Raw genomic sequence first — 17,753 nt, 5'->3', positions numbered from 1 at the left:
TCCAACATCTCTAAACATTTGATAGTAAAATAACAAAGTGAGTGACATCCTGATGATCTAACGTAGTAGCTGAGCGCAGGCCAAGAGTGCAAACATTTTGATGTTTAGTTTCTGTGACCTTCAAAGTACCAGGAATTAGCTGCGTGCCAACCATCCCCAGTCTTCCCTACAGTGAGGATTCCAACTCAATCTCAAACCTTAAACATCAGGAATAGTTGGGAATTGGGTAGTGAAGTCTTTTTTAGGTCTGATAGACAGTTTGAAATACATCTTTTCATTGCCAAACCTACTATTTCTCCTTTTGGTTAAGTAACCCTCTCATGGTTTTAAGACAGTTGTCATCAATTCAGCTGGTTTTAAATGTTCACAATGTCCATGCAGACTTTTTTATTCAACTTTAAATGAGGTTCAAATATTTCAACAAGGTAATAATGACAAGGAAATCATTATAGATTTGTGTTAACCCTCTCCTAACTCCACCATGTTGGCCATCAGTGAAGTTCTGATACCTCAGGCAGCAATTCTGCAGTAATCTGAAAGCTTTTTACTGCCATCCTGTGGACTACCGCAGGTACTGCACCCAACAGAAACTCAAAACACCCACACACACTTCTGTCATCTGTTCACGTTTATTGAGAAAATGTACATGATACTGCAAAAGTTACATAACCAGTCAGTGAAAAAGAAATAAACAAATTCTATGTACAAGAGTTTTCTGCCTGCAATAGCTTTTTTTTTTTTTTTTTTTTAAACGACGACAGTGCTGAATAAATTACTGGTGAGACTGATGCAGTTCTCCATCTGTCACATTACCCATCACCTACTTTACGATGCAGACAGAACATGGACACAACTGGACTATTCGTGAATAAAAAAGAAAAAAAAAACAGTCTTACCAGCATTATGTTTAGGACTGACAAATTAAATTACAAAAAGGTAAATAAATAGAAATCAGTTTGAGGGATTTGTCACAACAAAAAACATGCCACAAATGAAAACATTACTAGGTGATGAGGAAATGCAGTTTGGGACAGGACACAGCAAAACAGGGCAGTGGACTGATACAGTCAGTTAAGGTACTCCTCTCCTGGAGAGTCAGGATGTAGAGGCTGGCACCGTGCACCATGATACACGTCATAGTGAAAGCCAGGTCCTGGCCGAGGTTACAGGTCAGAGGTTTACAGGTTGAGGAGTTCAGTCCTTTTTGCTGCTAGTGCTGCTGCTGCTTCTGATGCTGGTGCTCTTGCGGTAGCAGGAGAAGAAGGGATGACGGAGGGCCTGCTCCAGACTGAGGCGCTTGGCTGGGTCATACTCCATCATCTTCTCTATCAGGTCAAACAGCTGGTTGTGGTCTTCACACTTTGACAGCATGTAATGCTGTTAAGAAAGGAAGGACAACTTTTAGGAGACAGGTTTATACAATTTCAAACCATAGGCTCAGCTGTAATATTTCATCATTTGTTATATAGTGTCTCGGGCCCTGATCACACAAAGTGATTTAGCAGCTGGAGGCGCATTTTTGTAACTGTTTTTAATGAGAATGAAGCCTTTAGCTCACGTTTCTGCAGCGCATCTCACACTTTTGCTCTCGAAGCGCCTGTCGTTTTTGCTGAAGTGCTTTAACTGCCCAAGTTGAAATAACTGAGTGGAAAAACACCCCACGTCATCCCTCTTTTCATCATGGTCACAAAAACAAGTTTACAGTTCTAGTGGTAGCGATTGCTGGATACCCAGAGTTATACAGCCTGACGACAGACAGCAGGTTGTCGTCCTAAAATATGCCTATATTCATCATCAAGACGAAGCTCCTGGACCAACTGGCGGTACTCCCTGTGATCCACCCTCTTTTTTAGGCTCTCATGTACACACACACACACACACACACACAGATCTCCATTTCCTTGCGCCTTGCAACAAACTATTTGCTGACAGCCTCTCACCCTCAACAACAGCTAGAGGAAGTACCCTCTGCCTGAACATTTTAGGAACTAGATACTAATTACTGGGGGAAAAACAGTAGATTGATTACACAAGAAGGTTAGTGTAAGGACGTGTTAGTGTGGTTGGCATTCAATTAAAAAAAAAAAAAAAAAAAAAGCAGTGCGGTGCTGCTACGTGCAAAACGCTTTGTGTGATTGGCACCTTGGGCTCAGTGGGTACATGCTGCATAATTAGGAATCCTGTCCTTACTGTGGAGTTCAGAGCTATGTACAAGTGTTGAACCTCTGAATAAAACTTGGCTGTACTGATCGCTACGGTGCTAGCCAACACATTCACATCAGAGTTTCGGCGCTGTTGGAACGTCTATTTTTAATCACATTTGATAAACACGGGTGTTTTAAACACAGGTGTTTTCAGATGCGAGTCTTGGAGCACAGGAACACTTGGACTCTGACTATGTGTGACTGTCTCCAGTAGTATTCCTCTCACCTTGAGGGGTTTGCAGTGTTTCCTGACATATCTCCCAGAAGAGCTGTGCGCATCCCAGTCAAGTTTGCCCCGATGAACGTACCGCCGCTTCCTGTACAGCAGACAATCATTACAAGATTAATGTAAATGAAAAGAAATAAATTAACTATCTGCACATAATGTTAAGGTGGCTTTATAAATGCTATAAATCAAACACTCAGTGGTCCACATACTTGGTTTTCTGCAGGAGGTGTGTGGGGATGGGGCCCAGGACTCTCTCCATCATGGCAAGATGCTCTTTACTGTCGTGAGTCTGAAGGAGAAAACAATATTACAAATCATAAAAAATGCCATGGTAAATGTGACAGTAGTAATAATTTTTATTAAGCTCTCTGCTGTCAGGTACCTGGAAGAGAGTAGATCCAAGGTAGTACTCAATGAGTATGCAGCCTACACTCCAGACATCACAGGAATGGTCCCAGCCAAGATCTGAAAGAGACGATGTTCACTGAGTAACACATCACCATAAAAGGATCTGTCTAAACAAACAAGAAAAACAAACACGTACCTAAAATGACTTCAGGAGCACGGTAGTGACGCGTTGACACCACAGAGGTGTGGTGCTCGTGTTCATATGTGGCATTACCAAAGTCCACAATTTTCACATCTGGGTTCTTCAATGTTCGTTCATCACGTTTCTGAGGACAATAACACAACCCCGTTACACACACACACAAGAAGTTTTGGACTTAAACGCATACGTTGGCAGGTTTATGTTTCTTTTGGACACTTACCAATTCAGAGTTGTACTCCATATCATAGTCTGAATCAATGAAGAGAATATTTTCAGGCTTCAGATCTGTGTGAGTCAGCTTGTTGTTATGCAGAACTGAAAGACAAGATCACATACATTTTAAAACAAGCTGTTTTTTCCCTGTTCACATACTGTATTTTCTGTGCATGCTTGTGTTAATTACTCACATCGCACAGCCCGGATGATCTGATACGCCATATGCCGGATGTGTTCTATGGGGAAAGGCTGGAAGTTGTTTTCCTTCAGGAAATCATAGGTGCTGAGGCCAAGCAGTTCAAAGGCAATACAAATGTGGCCATGGTAGTCAAACCAGTCCAGGATGTGTACACACGCACTAGAGGAGGAGAGGTATAGCAGATGCAAAATAAGTTTCTTGCGTGGCAAATCTTGGAACATAATTTCATGTGACGAGCACAAGATGATCGGGTTTTTGCGGATTGACTTACTATCTTTTATCAGTGTCGAGGGACTTCAACTGTTCAAGCACCTCTACCTCAGACATAGCTGCCTCACGGTAGCGGTCTATGTTTTTAATGATCTTCAGAGCCACTCGAGCTCCATCACTGGAAGCACACAATATAAGTACTTTAAATACCAAACGCAGGAAGAATGAGTGAGAGAAAATATTAAAAACACTGAGCTGTGAGGAATATTTTCTTACTTAGTGTGATCAATGCATTCGACGACCTTCCCAAAGGCACCCTCTCCTAGTGTACACACAATCTCATCTACAGGAAATAGAGAGTTGAAGTTAGAAACACAACATTGACAAAGTGAAACACTGCCGTTTGACTGGTTCACTGCCTGATGTTGCATTGCTGTTTAGCTACACTACTATAAACAGGCTTCTGAACACTGGAATACAGCTCAGTACTAAATATATTACACTGACAAGCAGTATTTAACCAAAAAAAAAATGTAAGTCTATTAGCCCAAATACTTCAGCCTCTACATTAATGTTTGGAAATAAACCAGACAACAAGAGAGTGAGAGAGACAAAGTGTGAACAACAGTAGAAAAAAAAGGTATATATTCTATACATCTCGCTCTCAGCATGTCTCCACTGTGATAGATGAGGTGACCCTCGTCATCATCCTCAACACTCCTGGATCTTTTCCTGCTCCTGCGCTGATGGCTCCTCCTCTGCACCGGAACCGCCGCAATCCGCCATCACATCAATAACCCATCAGTCAGCCAGCACCAGGCCACCACAATGCGACATCGTCATTCATTCAACCAGGCCAAGGGGGGGAGGTGTAGGGGTGGATAGATTCGGCCCGTTCAGTAACACCGCCAGGCGAATGGACGGAAGGACGGAGCAGCAAATTCAAATTCAGCCCCGTCAGAGAAATTGGGCGCCAGCCACCACATAGTGTGTGTTACAGAAGAAAAACATGGCAACAAGATTTTCAGATGAGAGACTTTCTCAGAGTAGTACAGAAAAAAAACTGAACTTGATTGATTACAGTCTTTCTACATGTAGTTCTTTGTATCTCTTCCGAAACAACTTAATTCTTTACTAACACGTCCCATAACTGCCCACTTAGATTTCAGCACAAATACTGGGTCCACTTTTCGCTAGCAAATCTATAAACACTCACAATCTCTTACTTCCTGAGCCCCCAAGTCCCCTACATGTCAATATTGGATATCATGCTTAATAGTGAAGAGTGGGACACACAGAGATACAGAGAGACAAAGAGATAGGTGTTAAGCATTGGCTAAACACCTGTGATGACCCATTCGATTTGGTGGCAAAGACAGGAGAGGGGAGAAGAGGGGAGGTAGGAGGTTCTCGTACCGAGGACGACCTGTGGCGAGAGTGACTACGTCTGCGCCTTCTGTCTCTGTGCCTGCGGCTGCTTCGTCTGCTGCGACCACTCCGACCACTGCGTCCGGATGACTTGCTGTAGTGATGCCAGTCTCTGTCTTTGTCCTTGCAGGTGCCTTCACGACTGTCCTCCTCACAGGCCATGCCGAAACTGTGGTCCCCAGGGGTTCGCTCCCTTGAGTCCAGCCTCTGGTTCAAACTGCGGGTCTCCAAGTAATGCCTGCAGTCAAACAAAAACAATGACACACACAAATCAAAAACAAGGACTAGAAAGCATATGTCAGGTCAAAAGCAGCCCTGTTCCTTGTCTGTGATCAAGCGCTCAAATGAAGACTGAATATGACGGTGCTAATGGTCCGCCTGTTGCCTGACACTCTATCCCGAGCCTTTTATGTAACATTTGGAATTAGCAACATACTGATTTACAGACACCAAACACCAGGAATCCTATTCAATGAGGCTACAGTTCAGTAAGCATTTTATTATCCGTTTAATCACTTTGAAAATAGTACTTCTAGGGTTATTCAAATGCCAACATGTAATGAATGCCCCATATTTAGGCAATTTTGCCAATTATACAGCTGTCTCCTCAGCAACCCAAACCCTGCCTTCCTTAAAACTCATGCACCCTGACAGAAAGCCACATTGGCACAGTTTATGTGCGAGGTGTTGAGAGTTGCTGAAAGCTTTTCAGCACAACCTGATAGTGCGTAATACGATCTGTGATTCTACCACCTGCAGATCTAAGTACGCAAGAGGTGAACACTTATGAGGTATCATTTTTGCCAATATGAAACGAAGAGAACAAATATCTCAAAAGGAAATTTGTTTATTGCTAACATAAAAATTCCTAATACAATCAAACAGTTCCTTATAGATGCCTTGCTGTTTAACATCCTAATGTTTGCTCGTTATGGTTACGTTTGCTCAGAATGTTTCCAACCCACCCACCTAGCAGGCCATGTTAGCACCTTAGCATCTAAAAAAGACTACGAAACCCCCCAGGGCCCTAGCACCCTGGTGGTGTCAGTTGTCTTCCGGGAGGAGGTCTGCCTCTCTACAGAATTAAAATAGAGTATAACTGGAAACGTCTAATGTAACCCCTTGGGTCATCATACATGCCCACAAAAGCTAGAATTGCAAAACATTAACATTGCACATAACTTAACCAGGTGATCCTGAAATTGCAACTTGACTCCATTGCCATTTAAGGGCAAAAGGATTCATTTTAGAAAATGTATCTGACATGCCATGACAAAAACAAACACTGCAAGTTAGACACATTGGTATGTCACAGTTGTGGTCTACAATCAGGGTTGGGATTAGCACCGGCCACCAGCCAAATGTCCAAGTGGCTGCTAGATTTGCTTCACTAAATAGTTAAAAAAAAAACAAAAAAAAACAATGGTAACTGAGTGACTGGTAGATTTTGGAATCCAGCAGCCACAGTGGCAGGTGGATTAAAAAAAAAAAAAAAAAGTTAAGTTCAAACCCTGTCTACAATGTACACGGACTCTTTGATATGGAGCACATGAGCTGATAACAAATCTGAAGTCTTGTTAGCCTAACTGGAAGTTTCTCAAAACATGGCAGCACATGCCACTAAAATTCTGAAACAGTATAAATGGACTTATTTAATAGTAATGGTGCAAACTACTACTATTACTTAATATTCTTAAAACCTCAACTGGTCTGCATTTGAACAGTTGCTTCCCAATTAAACCAAAGCATCATTGCGGCCATGTTTCATGTTAAAATAGGTATTACACTTAAAGACAATTTCCAACACCATCTAATGACTGTCAACCTATCTGCCAATTTGGCTCAAGTTGCCTTTCTTGTATACATTTAAAAGGACCAAGTGAAAGACACAAGATGTCCATTTTTAATTTTCATCCTGACATTTATCACAAATTTGTCACATTTTTTTCCAATAAAGTTTATTTAAGTTTATTCACTTTATTAACCCCCCTGAGGAGAAATTCAATGTTTTCACTCTTGCTTGTCAATTACAAACAGATCCGAAAGACACACACATGCACAAACAGGACCTATACATGTACATATTGGAGACCACCAAAGGCACCACCCCCCCCCCCCCCCCAACCGCGTTTGGTGCCTTGCTCAAGGGCACCTCGGCAGTGCCCAATAGGTGAACTGGCACCTCTCCAGCCACCAGTCCACGCTCCATATTTTGGTCCGGATGGGGACTCGAACAGGCGACCGTCCGGTTCCCAACCCAAGTCCCAATGGACTGAGCTACTGCCGCCCCCAATAAATGTTTTAATATGATGGTTAAGCAACTTTTTCTACAATAAGGTCAATAAAAAGCTTTTATTTCATACACCACAGGTGGAATTTTGAGTATACCTAACACTTCATGTAACACTGTAGAACTCCTTCACTCTCATAATCTAGTTGTTGATATATTGCTCACTTCAGTTAATAGTGTACATTAAGAAAGCAAGGTCTTAGAATGTGAGTCGGCACGTTACACAAAAAATGATCGATATTTACCCATCATACGTTTTCTGGTGACGGTGAGTTTTTCTGGACTTATTTTCTCGTTCACTGCTGTGTGAATCGTGTTTCTTCCGCTTGCGACAATCCATTCTCTCTTCCCAGCTGTACTCGTCAAGCCAGACACCCGGGGAGCGCATTCGCTTTGAGTGTCGCATCTGAAAGACAGGGGAAAGACAAGTCAAACCAGAATTCCACAGAGTCATAATTGACAATATGTAATTTATCAGTCATTGAAATATTTTTGTAGCCATGTATTTAGACCCAATGTTGTGTGTAAGATATGCCAGCTCAAACTGATAGTAGTATAATCTGTATGTGCAGATATCTTAATATATGCAGAATCTGTGGCCATTGGGACAAAATTTTAGTAACTGAAGTGCTCTGGTTTATGTTTGTAGTACAAGTAGTATTGACCAATCACGTGTAAGCAGGTTTTGGTTGCATGCTTGTAAACAGTCCTCGTGTAGAATAAAAGAGGCTGAATCAGGCCCCCAGGAAACGCAGCAACTTTGAAGGCAATTTCAGATTAAATCATTTCATCCCCATTTAAGTTAGCGAAGGGCTAAAAAGACGTTAGCTGCTCAATTTCTTGTGCACTTGTTCACTGAGCCCAAAAATGTGGAAGTTCCACCTAATTTTATACCCGAGAAGTCAAACTTTTTTTTGACTCATAAACCAATGAACAACTTCCTTAGACACTCTTTGTGGGTCTATGGGCTGAATTAATTGAAAATCAGAATCCACTGGTTGTCTGACAACGGTGTAGCTTTTCCTTTCTAAGTAATCTGAATTCATATGCAGATATCCGTTTAAAGATCAGCCAAATTTCTGTCTGGATTTCAGTTGCTAAATGAGCTGTATACAACGACTAGACTAGTGCACAAAAGAGGAAGTCATGGCCTGGATAACTGCCTGCACCGGAACACCCAGAATATCAGCAGCTGCCCTCCAGGCAAATTTGTGCTTCCTGGGTAGTGAAGGCACAACCCACCCTATGGCCTTGCTATACTTGAAAATGCAAATTTGTGCCTTCCCCAGAGCCTGAATATCGTTATGAAATGATAGCCAAAGGGTTTTCACATTAAGAGTTGTATATGTGCTAAGTGTTGAAAATTAACTTTTTGTCATGGCTGCTGGATTCCAAGATCTACCAGCCACTCAATAAATTACCATTGTGTTTTTGGCTGGTGAGCGAATTTAGCAGCCACTTGCATATTTCACCAGCATTTGGATGTGGCTAATTTCCAACCCTGTAAATAATAAAAAGGGATTAAAGTTGATAATTCAAATCAGTCAATCATTTATCATGTAAAAAAAGTAACTACAAATCTTTGGCTTCAACTTCTTCCAATATTCTCATAATCAGCTCATCTATCTTTCATTTTAAACTGTAAATACAAATCTTTGCATTTTAAACTGTTGGTCAGACAAACCACACCATCTGAACGTGTCATCTTGGGCTCTAAAAATACGTTATGGGTATCATTCCTTTTGAATGCAAATTAAAACGTCAAAGTAATCAAACAATTCTTCGTGAGTCTATTCAGCAAAATACAGTGAAAATGATCGGTGGTTGCAACTCTCAAACTAAACGAAAGACAACCTTCCATATTATGATTGCATAACGTCATCTGTCTGCAAACAAATGCATAAGGCGCAAGGCAATACTTGCAAGTGTTCACGTTAACGTTATAACACAGACATTACTCAGTATTTATGTTAGCTTACTAGACATTAACTTCCACGAAAACAATGATCGGAGAGCACGAAACGCAGGGAAACTAACTTAGGCCAACGTTAATGTCGACGTTTCCACTACGCCATGATGTAGATTTCACGGCCTGACAAAATTGATGTTTAAATTCCATGTTTATCAATTGATGCATTTTTGTTAATTAATATGCAACCCAAGATGTGCTAACTCATTTGATAGGGTTGTGATTATAAGTAGTCAACTGGCTAGATATGAGCAGATACAGCAGTAAATCGTCGAATATCAGTTTGATCTCAATCCAAAGGCCCATCGAGCGCCGAGCATCCTAACTACATTAGCCACCCCTACAACAACATTACGTTAAGGCTACCTTTAACAGCTTTATACATGTTAAACTAAGATATCCCAACGTGGTAGCCACCTTTAAAATAATAGTTGCCACAACTGTAAATAGCTGCACTCATGTTTGCCCACTTACAGTACCCGAGTAAACACATTCTTGTACTTAGCCACGGCTAATTAGCCAGATCTGCCATGTTGTCGAGACGTCGAATATCGGGAATGCTAACTAGCTAACGTTAGCTTACATTACGGTCAATACACTAATGCCAAACTGTAGATAACTGAAAAAAAAGGTGGTTATTGTGATAATGACAAATTATCTTACCTCTCTTTTACAGTAATGTGATTCGAAAGAGTAGGTCTGTCAGTTATATTAAAAACTATGAACAAAGAAACTTAAAAATTCCTCCGACTGTTCGTCTTCCAAGATGGCGAGCTTCTCTGGAATCCGACAGAACGTTCTTAAACAAATTCCATGACGCAACGGACGCGACGCCTAATAACAACGCCCACTCACTATAAATTTGGGATTTTACTGTCCTGAGTACATTCTTTCAGGCACATTCAGGAAGCGCTCCGGGTACAAATATTAATAGCACTGTATGGAGTCATAGCTGTCGGTAATATTTGAAGATGAATCAGCCAAAAGTTGTTGCAGTTGTCGACAACCGTCGGGATCCAGCACAATGACTGGATCCAGTCACTTCTGTTCATGACATGTAATGTACATTTGGCTAAATCTATAACTAAGTTAATAAAATCAAGCTTAAAAAGCATGATTTTATGAAACATTGTCTGTGACTTGGAGCATGAATTTGGTTCCCATGTGTCTCAAAGGGCCCTTCAAATTACAATGGAACAACGTAACCTAAAAAATATCAGACAGTAAAGTCTAATTAATATATATATATATATATATATATATATATATATCTATATATATATATATATATATATATATATATATATATATATATATATATATACATACATATAAATTATTTTTAAAAAAGAAAAAAATGAAAATAAAAAGAAAATATTACAAAGCATAGAGGCTTCTCAATAAAGTCTGGGTTCTCTCACATAAGAAAATCTACACTGGATTATTAAAGCTGGCATCCTGAAGGCAGCAGCAGTCTTCGATTAGGTGAAAATTACAAGTACAAATACAACCAAATAATATTTCTCATTCCCTACTCTTTTACTTTGGTAATTAGATTATCTCTGCTCATATTGAAAGTAGACATATACTGATAAAAGGCATTTTGGGAAAATATAATCCAACTTAAATATCAATAAATGCTTCTGACATTACATTGGAAAAAATGCTGAATATGAAAATGTAAATGTATGGAATCTGTGACATATTGGATGTGAGATGCATCATTTTAAGTTTTTTTTAATCATCCCTGCCTTTAATTTGAGGTTTTCCTTTTATATTATATTGTTCCGTGTGTTATCTGCTATATATTGACTTCCAAGGTTATTCGTATTATTTTCTGTATTTTTTTCTCTTTTAATAAATTAAGAATCTATGGATATCTGGTTGTGGAGAACCCTCCATAGCCAAGATTTGTAGTTAAGTAACTCTGGAGCTTTGCCTGAGAGGCAATACTCAGGGTTAAAAAAGATAAAGGCAGCATATAGGTCTACTGTGCGCTTTGAATTGTGGGTAAGACATGTCTGCGCCCTGCAACATCTTTAGGACCACCTTACCTATGTGCCATAATTGAGTTATTTAACGTATCAACAAGGATTTTGAGCTGCAGACCAGTGGACATTGTTGGTTTCGTTTAAAAAGTGATTTTCAATATGTCGGAAAATACCCAGAAGGTCAGCGTTTCCGGAAATGCGCTCTCGAGAGCTGTGATTGCTGAAATGCTGGCGAAGAATTTCGAGAAACTGCCTGACATTGATCAGAAAATCTTCATGTACGGACCCTTGTATCTGGGGGGGAACGGCGGCCTGGCAGGATTGATATCCAACAGCTTGTACCGCAGGACCCTGAACGTCTCCCAGGCTGGCATCAGCTCCAGCCTGCCCATGGCCGTCCTGCCCTTCCTCACCACAGTAGCCCTGTACAACGCCACAGTGTCCAACCCCCTCATGGCAGGTGACCTCAACTGTCCCACCTGTGTGTTGATCCGAGGTGCGCTTGTTGGTGTGGTGGGTGGCGGGGTGTACCCTATCCTCCTGGCTTTACCTGTGAACATGGGGCTTGCAACCAGGTACAGCACCACACCGATGCCAGATAAGGGGAATGTGCTGCGGTACTGGGTGGATGTGTCCAGGCCGATCCTGAGGAGGATGAGGGCGGTGCTGCTGCTCCAGGCCTTCTTCGGCACCTACCTGAGCTCCAGGCACTTTGAGACTTACACCAAACTGGCCCAGATAACATTTGGCAGAGGTGCAGAGGAACTGAAAGACTAAAATGTACCCAACCTGAAAATAAACACCTTTTATATTGACTGCCAGCTACTCGTGGGTTATGTGCTTGTATGATTAATTGATTTTCTCCCCAGAAAATAAAATTAAGTGTGGACTACCTTTCTAAGATGTCAAAGTTAACATTAAATGAATTGCCTAAAATTTAAAACAGGCTTTTAAGATGATCTCCATAAGATTGAAATCATGAGATAAACCTAATGTGGCATTATAATAATCAGTTTTTATCTTTAAAATAAGAGCTTAAACAATTAATCATCTTTAGAAACATAATTGCCAACATTTTTTATAATCTACTAAGTAGTTAAGTTAACAAAGTGCCTAACATGCAGATTTATTGCTTTTCTCTATTTCATAATATTTTTAGCTTGATACTGCTTAATTTTGGACTGTTAGTTGGACAAAACAAGTATTTTGAAGAGGTTGCCTTCAGTGTTGGGAAATTATGAGGGCCGGTTTCTATTTTGTGACATGTTTTAATCAGAATAATCAACTTATCAATACAGAAAATTGGATATTAAGTTAAGTTAGTTGCTGCCCTCTTCAAGACAGTGTTTAAAGTAGGCCTGCAGCTGCCTAATTAATGTATCTTTTGGTGTCTCAGGTTTAAATTACGCACTGATTGCAGATAAAATATTTTTAATGCCTGGACATTTTTGTTCCTGATGAAACCTTTGAAAATGCCCAAGTGCAAAACACAGTGGTTGCACATCATTAAAATGTCAGGGCTCGTTTGTTTTTTTGGAAACCCTGATTCCATCCATTCATCCATGTATATCTGCTTATCTGGGGCTGGGTTGCAGGGGCAGCAGGTCAAGCAAGGCACCCCAACAAGACCCAATAAGATTCTGATCAAACCCTAACTGTTTGCATGAATTCAGTGCAATGCTTTGTTCAGTGCACAAAAACAAATAAAATCAATCAAACTAAAAACTTGTCATAAACAAAACAAACTGAAAACAATCAACTAAGCATGGTTTACTTTTATTAAAGGCTTTTTAGGAACCAGTCACACATTTTTGCAGAGATGTCGGAGCCAAAATTGTGTCTGCTTGGCCTCAATAACCATGAAAAACACTGTACACACTCCACCCTTTGAACCGCACACAGCAGTGTATGCGTGAAAGCAAAAACTTCAAAGATGAACCCGGCAGTGCGATGACACCGCTAAAAGGAGCAGGACTGATGTGATGTAGGCGATTGTCATTGAAAACACACTCTCAACACAGGCAATGTTTTATTAAAACATATCTTCACCTTGAACGGCAGGTTTGACTTCACATGTCTGGCTCTCTACAGTCTTAACTTATCTGGCGGGGGGGTGTTACAGGGAAAGCAACTGATGACAAATGAGGAGGGAGAATTAAAGTCAGTCTGTTATTGAGAGGGAAAGGTGCTTCTAAAGAGGAAACACTGACATCAATTATAGCAAACTGAATAAGACTGTTTTTCTTTAAAAACAAAAAGCTTATAATTACATATTTCCCCACAACCCTCCTCTCCGCCCACCTCCCACCCTCAAAAATGGCTCCCGAATCACAAAAAAACTGCCAAAAACAAAGCTCAGTGACGATCCCACAAAACTATAAACAACACATTTTAAGTCAGAGGAACCTGAATTGTCATGACAACCAGTGATTCATATGGCACAAGTTTCCCTCTTTAACTTTATAGATGGACAAAAGTCTCCAGTTCGTCATTGTCCTTCCACAGAATGCAACAATGCGTCATCACCACAAAGTCTGTGTCGCAGCAGTGATCTGTCTTTACAAGGTGGATACGCGTAATGCCCCTTTAAAAACACCTGTCATAGCATGCCATTGGACTTCATATTCAGTAAAGGAAAGGTACAATAAAAACTATACATCTGTCAGCACAGAAATCTCCATAAATATATTAGACAACTGAACATCAGTCAGAGAAAACTTCCTGAAGAGCAGAAAGATGAGGGGTAAATGTCACCTGTATATAATCTACACCTGGCCTCGCTCCCGTCGTGACTGTTAAGCTATACTGTAGTTGTCTTGCATTACTGGCACAACACATTGAAAAGTAGTAAACACTTTTTTTTTTTTTTTAAAACAGTTCATATTCCCCGCCCGAAATAAGATACAATAAATTAAAACACGAGAAGAAGTGAACAATAAAATAGGCTTCTCCAGTCGTTCTCATGCAAAACAAGACAGTGACGATCGGAACGGACATGAATGCATGAACATCTGGATCACAAACGCACACTCGCACACATTAAAGTACACGTGGGATAAACTGGTGAAATGCACAAGGCATGTCTTCTTCTGTTCTTCCCACGTACACACAGTTGCCATTCCTTCAGTAGACCTATAAAATTAGACAGCTGATATGGGCTAGCCAGCGCCCTTCACATCATTGTAAGTTTCATTACAGTACATTACAAGTAAAGGAGGAAGAAAAGTCAAATTAAATACCTAGACAAGGCTTTGGACTAGAGGGGGGGGGGAGCAAATACAAAAACAACGATCAGTAGGAATTTTATAAAGTGTTTTTCCCTGTAACTGTACTCTCTATAGTAGTAAACATATCTTCACAGAGTAAACACACATCGAGGGAAGGGAGGGAGGGAGAGGCCGTATCCTCTCCAACACACTGTACCTCATCACTGATAGTAAATATGCTGCAAAGGCATTTTGCTCCAGTTTCCATAGCTTAACTTTTCAACTCACTTTTTTCGTGATTTGTTCTTTTGAATTCTTTTTTTTTTTTTAACACTCTTCTTGATGAATCCTGTTCATCGTGTTTCTTTTTTTTTTGTCTTCATAGAAAAACACCTAAGTACCAGCTAGGTTCCTTCACAGTTCATTTTAGTGCAATGAGAACACACGCTCCCTCGCTGGCGGGAGGGTCAGCTGCCGTCAGTGCCTCATGTCTTTCCCAGAACGTTAGACCTGACGGGAGAGAAGAGAAGAAAGGTCAATGGAAGGACAGCGTGTTGGTAGATACAGCAGCATCTCTCATGTCATGTGACACGTGTTATAACTCTTACCTGAGTGCTTTCCATCTGTCTTTCTCGACCTGGTTCTCTGGACTCTCGCTCTCGTAGGAGGCGAGGTAGAGACCTGGGGAAGAATGGGGAAAAGAAATGGTTGGGAAGCGGGTAAAGAGGATTGGTTGGTCAGAGCAAACTATCACGAACTAAAGTAAAAATATATATCAGCACATGCAGAGGAGGTTCTCACCGTCCTCGCTGAAGATGGGAGCAGTGTGGAGGTAGTGTAGGATGGCCCGGTCCTCCTCGAATGGACACTCCACCTGTTTCCATGTTATGAACTCCCCGACCTGCCGTGCCAACTCCACAAATTTCTAAAACATTTAAAGTCAGCCATCATGTTAGTCAAATTATTTCTTAATATTTTAACAATAACTCTGAAGGCCGTCTGTCATTTTGACAGGTCCGAACAATTCGAACACCTCTCCAGTTTTGTGTGGATATTAATGTGCTACTGTCTAGTCTTGTCTTTGAGCTCATGTGCATGACCTTGTTGTCGAGCTGGCTTTAGTAATCGCATTGGTAGGCTGCTTTTTATTATGCTAACTTGTGCTTCCTTGCATCCTCACCTCCCATGACATGAAATGATCCCCCATATCTGCCATCATGGAGGATCTTCCAATCCCTTAAATACACCACGAGGAGAGTGAATTGAGGAAGCTAGCGAGGGAGCTTAAAGCACAGATGTATCCTGAACGTCTATTCCTCGCATCTCTCTCTCACATCCTTGCTGGAGATGCAAGGAAGTGTCACGAGTGAGGGGAGGGGGAGACACATTAGCATAACGAAAAGCACCCTTAATCATTACCACTGCAGCAGCAGCAGCTGTCCAGAGTTAATAGTATACCATCATTTATTATTACGACTGAATTTTTACGACCCTATCCACAAAAAGGCGACTGGCTCACCTCAAAGTTGACGTGGCCGTTGGGCAGTCGATTGGCACATCCTTCATTCAGAAAGTAAATATCTTTGATCAGCAGACTGAAGAAGGGAATCACAATCTGAAGACAGAGAGCAGGCAGGGAGATATAGATGTGATTATGAACATAAATGATTGAATCAATGCCAGCATGCTTTCAGAGTGATGGCAGCGACGTGACGCCGAGCCCTACCCTCTCCCTGTTGCTGTTGGCAGTCCGAGAGCGATGGGCGGCCCCCCTCAGAGCTGTCCTGTAGTTGTAAAAGTTTCCCGTAGGATCCATCTGATGCTGTCAAATCAAACGGCAACAAGGAACATGCTGTCAGTTTCAAGTTATTACCTGTCTTGTACCTCTCAGACGGTGAATACTTGGGCTGTGTTTACCTCCAGAATGAAGAACTTGGCAGTCTTGGCTTTGCCCCAAGTCTTCTTCAGCCGTGACACAGGACTCATGTTCATACCGGCTACAGCAGGAAATGGATTTCAGCTATTAATACCTCAGTACCAGGTCATGCAGGAGAATTCTCAGTACTATTACTCTCAGATATCAAAAAATATGACTCACAGATGATAGCCATGAGGGAGTTGAAGTTTCCAATGTTGAAACACTCTCTGGCAACATCGATAAAGAACTCTATTACCTGGGCCCTCTGCTTCTTCTTCGCTGGCTGTCAAAAAAAGGGACACATTTTTTTTTTTGTTAGATATTTCACTGTACGGTTATCTGCTCCAGGCACACTACTGCAAGAGTTAACATCACATAGCCTATTTGTCGGTGAAGATTCTCAGTCATCCAGGTCATGGTAATTGTAAATGCTAATATCGTAGGACTTGCTTGCATTTCTTGAAGACGTTTCACCGCTCACCCAAGAAGCTTTTTCAGTTCTAAATGACTGGTACGAAGTTGCAAAGTTTGCGACTCTGAAACTAAGAGCTCACGTGACCCCTACGACTCTGCAAGGGTTCCCACCCACACAGGGTTTATAGTCTGCTACTTCGTACCAGTCATTTAGAACTGAAGAAGCTTCTTGGATGAGAGGCGAAACGCTTCAAGAAACGCAAGCAAGTCCAGTTGCCTACGATATAGCACTTACAATTACATAGCCTACACTGCTACATGTAGCTACATGCTAACGCCAGGGAAACGTGTAATGTTGGTTGCCAGTGTTGTAAATTTCTTCCTGATTTCGAATCTAATTCCTGCTGGAACATGTCCGGCTGTGTTTAGAAGTTTTTATTGGTGATTTGTCATGGTACAAAAGGCCGGTATTCTCCGTTACAGTCATTCAACAGATGCAATCATGTTGCAGAGGAGAAGGGTCTCGCTGCAGTCTCGCAGACTAACGATTGTAACAATAGAATTGTCCCTAGTTCATGTTGTTCTGGGGACTGTTTTGTGTGTGACACAGTGTAAGAGCAGTGAGATCTACAGTAGTGAGAGCCAAATGTGTTGAATGCAGGAATTAAATACAGCCCCTCATTGCTGAGAAGAAGTTAAGATGTTGTCCTTACTGTATAGCTTATAAAGAACAGATTAGAATGAAACACCGATTTCAATGCCTGGCCCCTACCATCCTAACTCCTTGGACTTCCTTTCCTAACCCTAACCACAGCTAGGTGCCAAACTGTAGAAAAAGAAGAGCTGACCAATCAGAGCAGACGGGGCTCTTTCAAAAGGGAGCTTAAAGAGACAGGCCCTGAAACACAGCCTTCTCAAATGTTGAGTAC

General features: G+C 41.3%; 3 protein-coding genes across 6 annotated transcripts in view; 1 reads left to right on the top strand and 2 right to left on the bottom strand.

The window, feature by feature from the left end:
- Positions 1–610: 610 nt before the first annotated feature.
- Positions 611–10,118, bottom strand: clk4a (CDC-like kinase 4a). Of its 4 annotated transcripts, none has more exons than XM_049586037.1 (14): positions 9,959–10,097; positions 8,748–8,827; positions 7,581–7,732; positions 5,025–5,274; positions 4,264–4,366; positions 3,885–3,951; positions 3,670–3,786; positions 3,391–3,557; positions 3,204–3,298; positions 2,978–3,107; positions 2,816–2,898; positions 2,643–2,722; positions 2,431–2,521; positions 611–1,377 (listed from the first exon to the last, which is right to left on the bottom strand). In XM_049586037.1, the coding sequence occupies exons 2-14, from the start codon at positions 8,748–8,750 to the stop codon at positions 1,195–1,197; spliced, it is 1,521 nt and encodes a 506-aa protein (XP_049441994.1). In that variant the 5' UTR covers positions 8,751–8,827; positions 9,959–10,097; the 3' UTR covers positions 611–1,194. The 4 variants fall into 4 exon arrangements, with proteins under 4 accessions (XP_049441994.1, XP_049441992.1, XP_049441993.1 ...); XM_049586035.1 differs by having other exon boundaries at positions 7,572–7,732; positions 9,959–10,096; XM_049586036.1 differs by lacking the exon at positions 8,748–8,827 and having other exon boundaries at positions 7,572–7,732; positions 9,959–10,118.
- A 1,157-nt stretch (positions 10,119–11,275) lies between these two features.
- tmem126a (transmembrane protein 126A) lies at positions 11,276–12,107 on the top strand. The gene has a single exon (XM_049586046.1). It carries the CDS (start codon positions 11,446–11,448, stop codon positions 12,061–12,063), a length of 618 nt encoding a protein of 205 aa, XP_049442003.1. The 5' UTR covers positions 11,276–11,445; the 3' UTR covers positions 12,064–12,107.
- Positions 12,108–13,296: 1,189 nt separating this feature from the next.
- The window catches only part of LOC125894558 (ras-GEF domain-containing family member 1C-like), a 25,146-nt gene continuing 20,689 nt past the window's right edge, over positions 13,297–17,753 (bottom strand). Inside the window, exons 8-14 of the mRNA XM_049586040.1 lie at positions 16,591–16,693; positions 16,410–16,489; positions 16,219–16,314; positions 16,012–16,107; positions 15,294–15,417; positions 15,101–15,173; positions 13,297–15,002 (exon numbers count right to left, since the gene is read on the bottom strand). Of these exons, the coding sequence (XP_049441997.1) occupies positions 14,978–15,002; positions 15,101–15,173; positions 15,294–15,417; positions 16,012–16,107; positions 16,219–16,314; positions 16,410–16,489; positions 16,591–16,693 (597 nt within the window). The 3' untranslated portion in view covers positions 13,297–14,977. The remainder of the gene's footprint in view (positions 15,003–15,100; positions 15,174–15,293; positions 15,418–16,011; positions 16,108–16,218; positions 16,315–16,409; positions 16,490–16,590; positions 16,694–17,753) is intronic.

This window comes from Epinephelus fuscoguttatus, linkage group LG9, assembly GCF_011397635.1.
Source record: "Epinephelus fuscoguttatus linkage group LG9, E.fuscoguttatus.final_Chr_v1".
NCBI classification, from domain to species: domain Eukaryota; kingdom Metazoa; phylum Chordata; class Actinopteri; order Perciformes; family Serranidae; genus Epinephelus; species Epinephelus fuscoguttatus.
Note: the sequence above shows the minus strand (reverse complement) of the source record. Positions and strands in the feature narration are given on the sequence as shown.

Coding starts and splice junctions, on each gene's coding strand:
- tmem126a (XM_049586046.1), top strand. CDS start 11,446: ATGTCGGAAAATACCCAGAAGGTCAGCGTTTCCGGAAATGCGCTCTCG.
- clk4a (XM_049586035.1), bottom strand. Junction 3,558..3,669: donor CTCGACACTGATAAAAGATA/GTAAGTCAATCC, acceptor CTCCTCCTCTAG/TGCGTGTGTACACATCCTGG. Junction 2,723..2,815: donor TTGGATCTACTCTCTTCCAG/GTACCTGACAGC, acceptor TTTCTCCTTCAG/ACTCACGACAGTAAAGAGCA.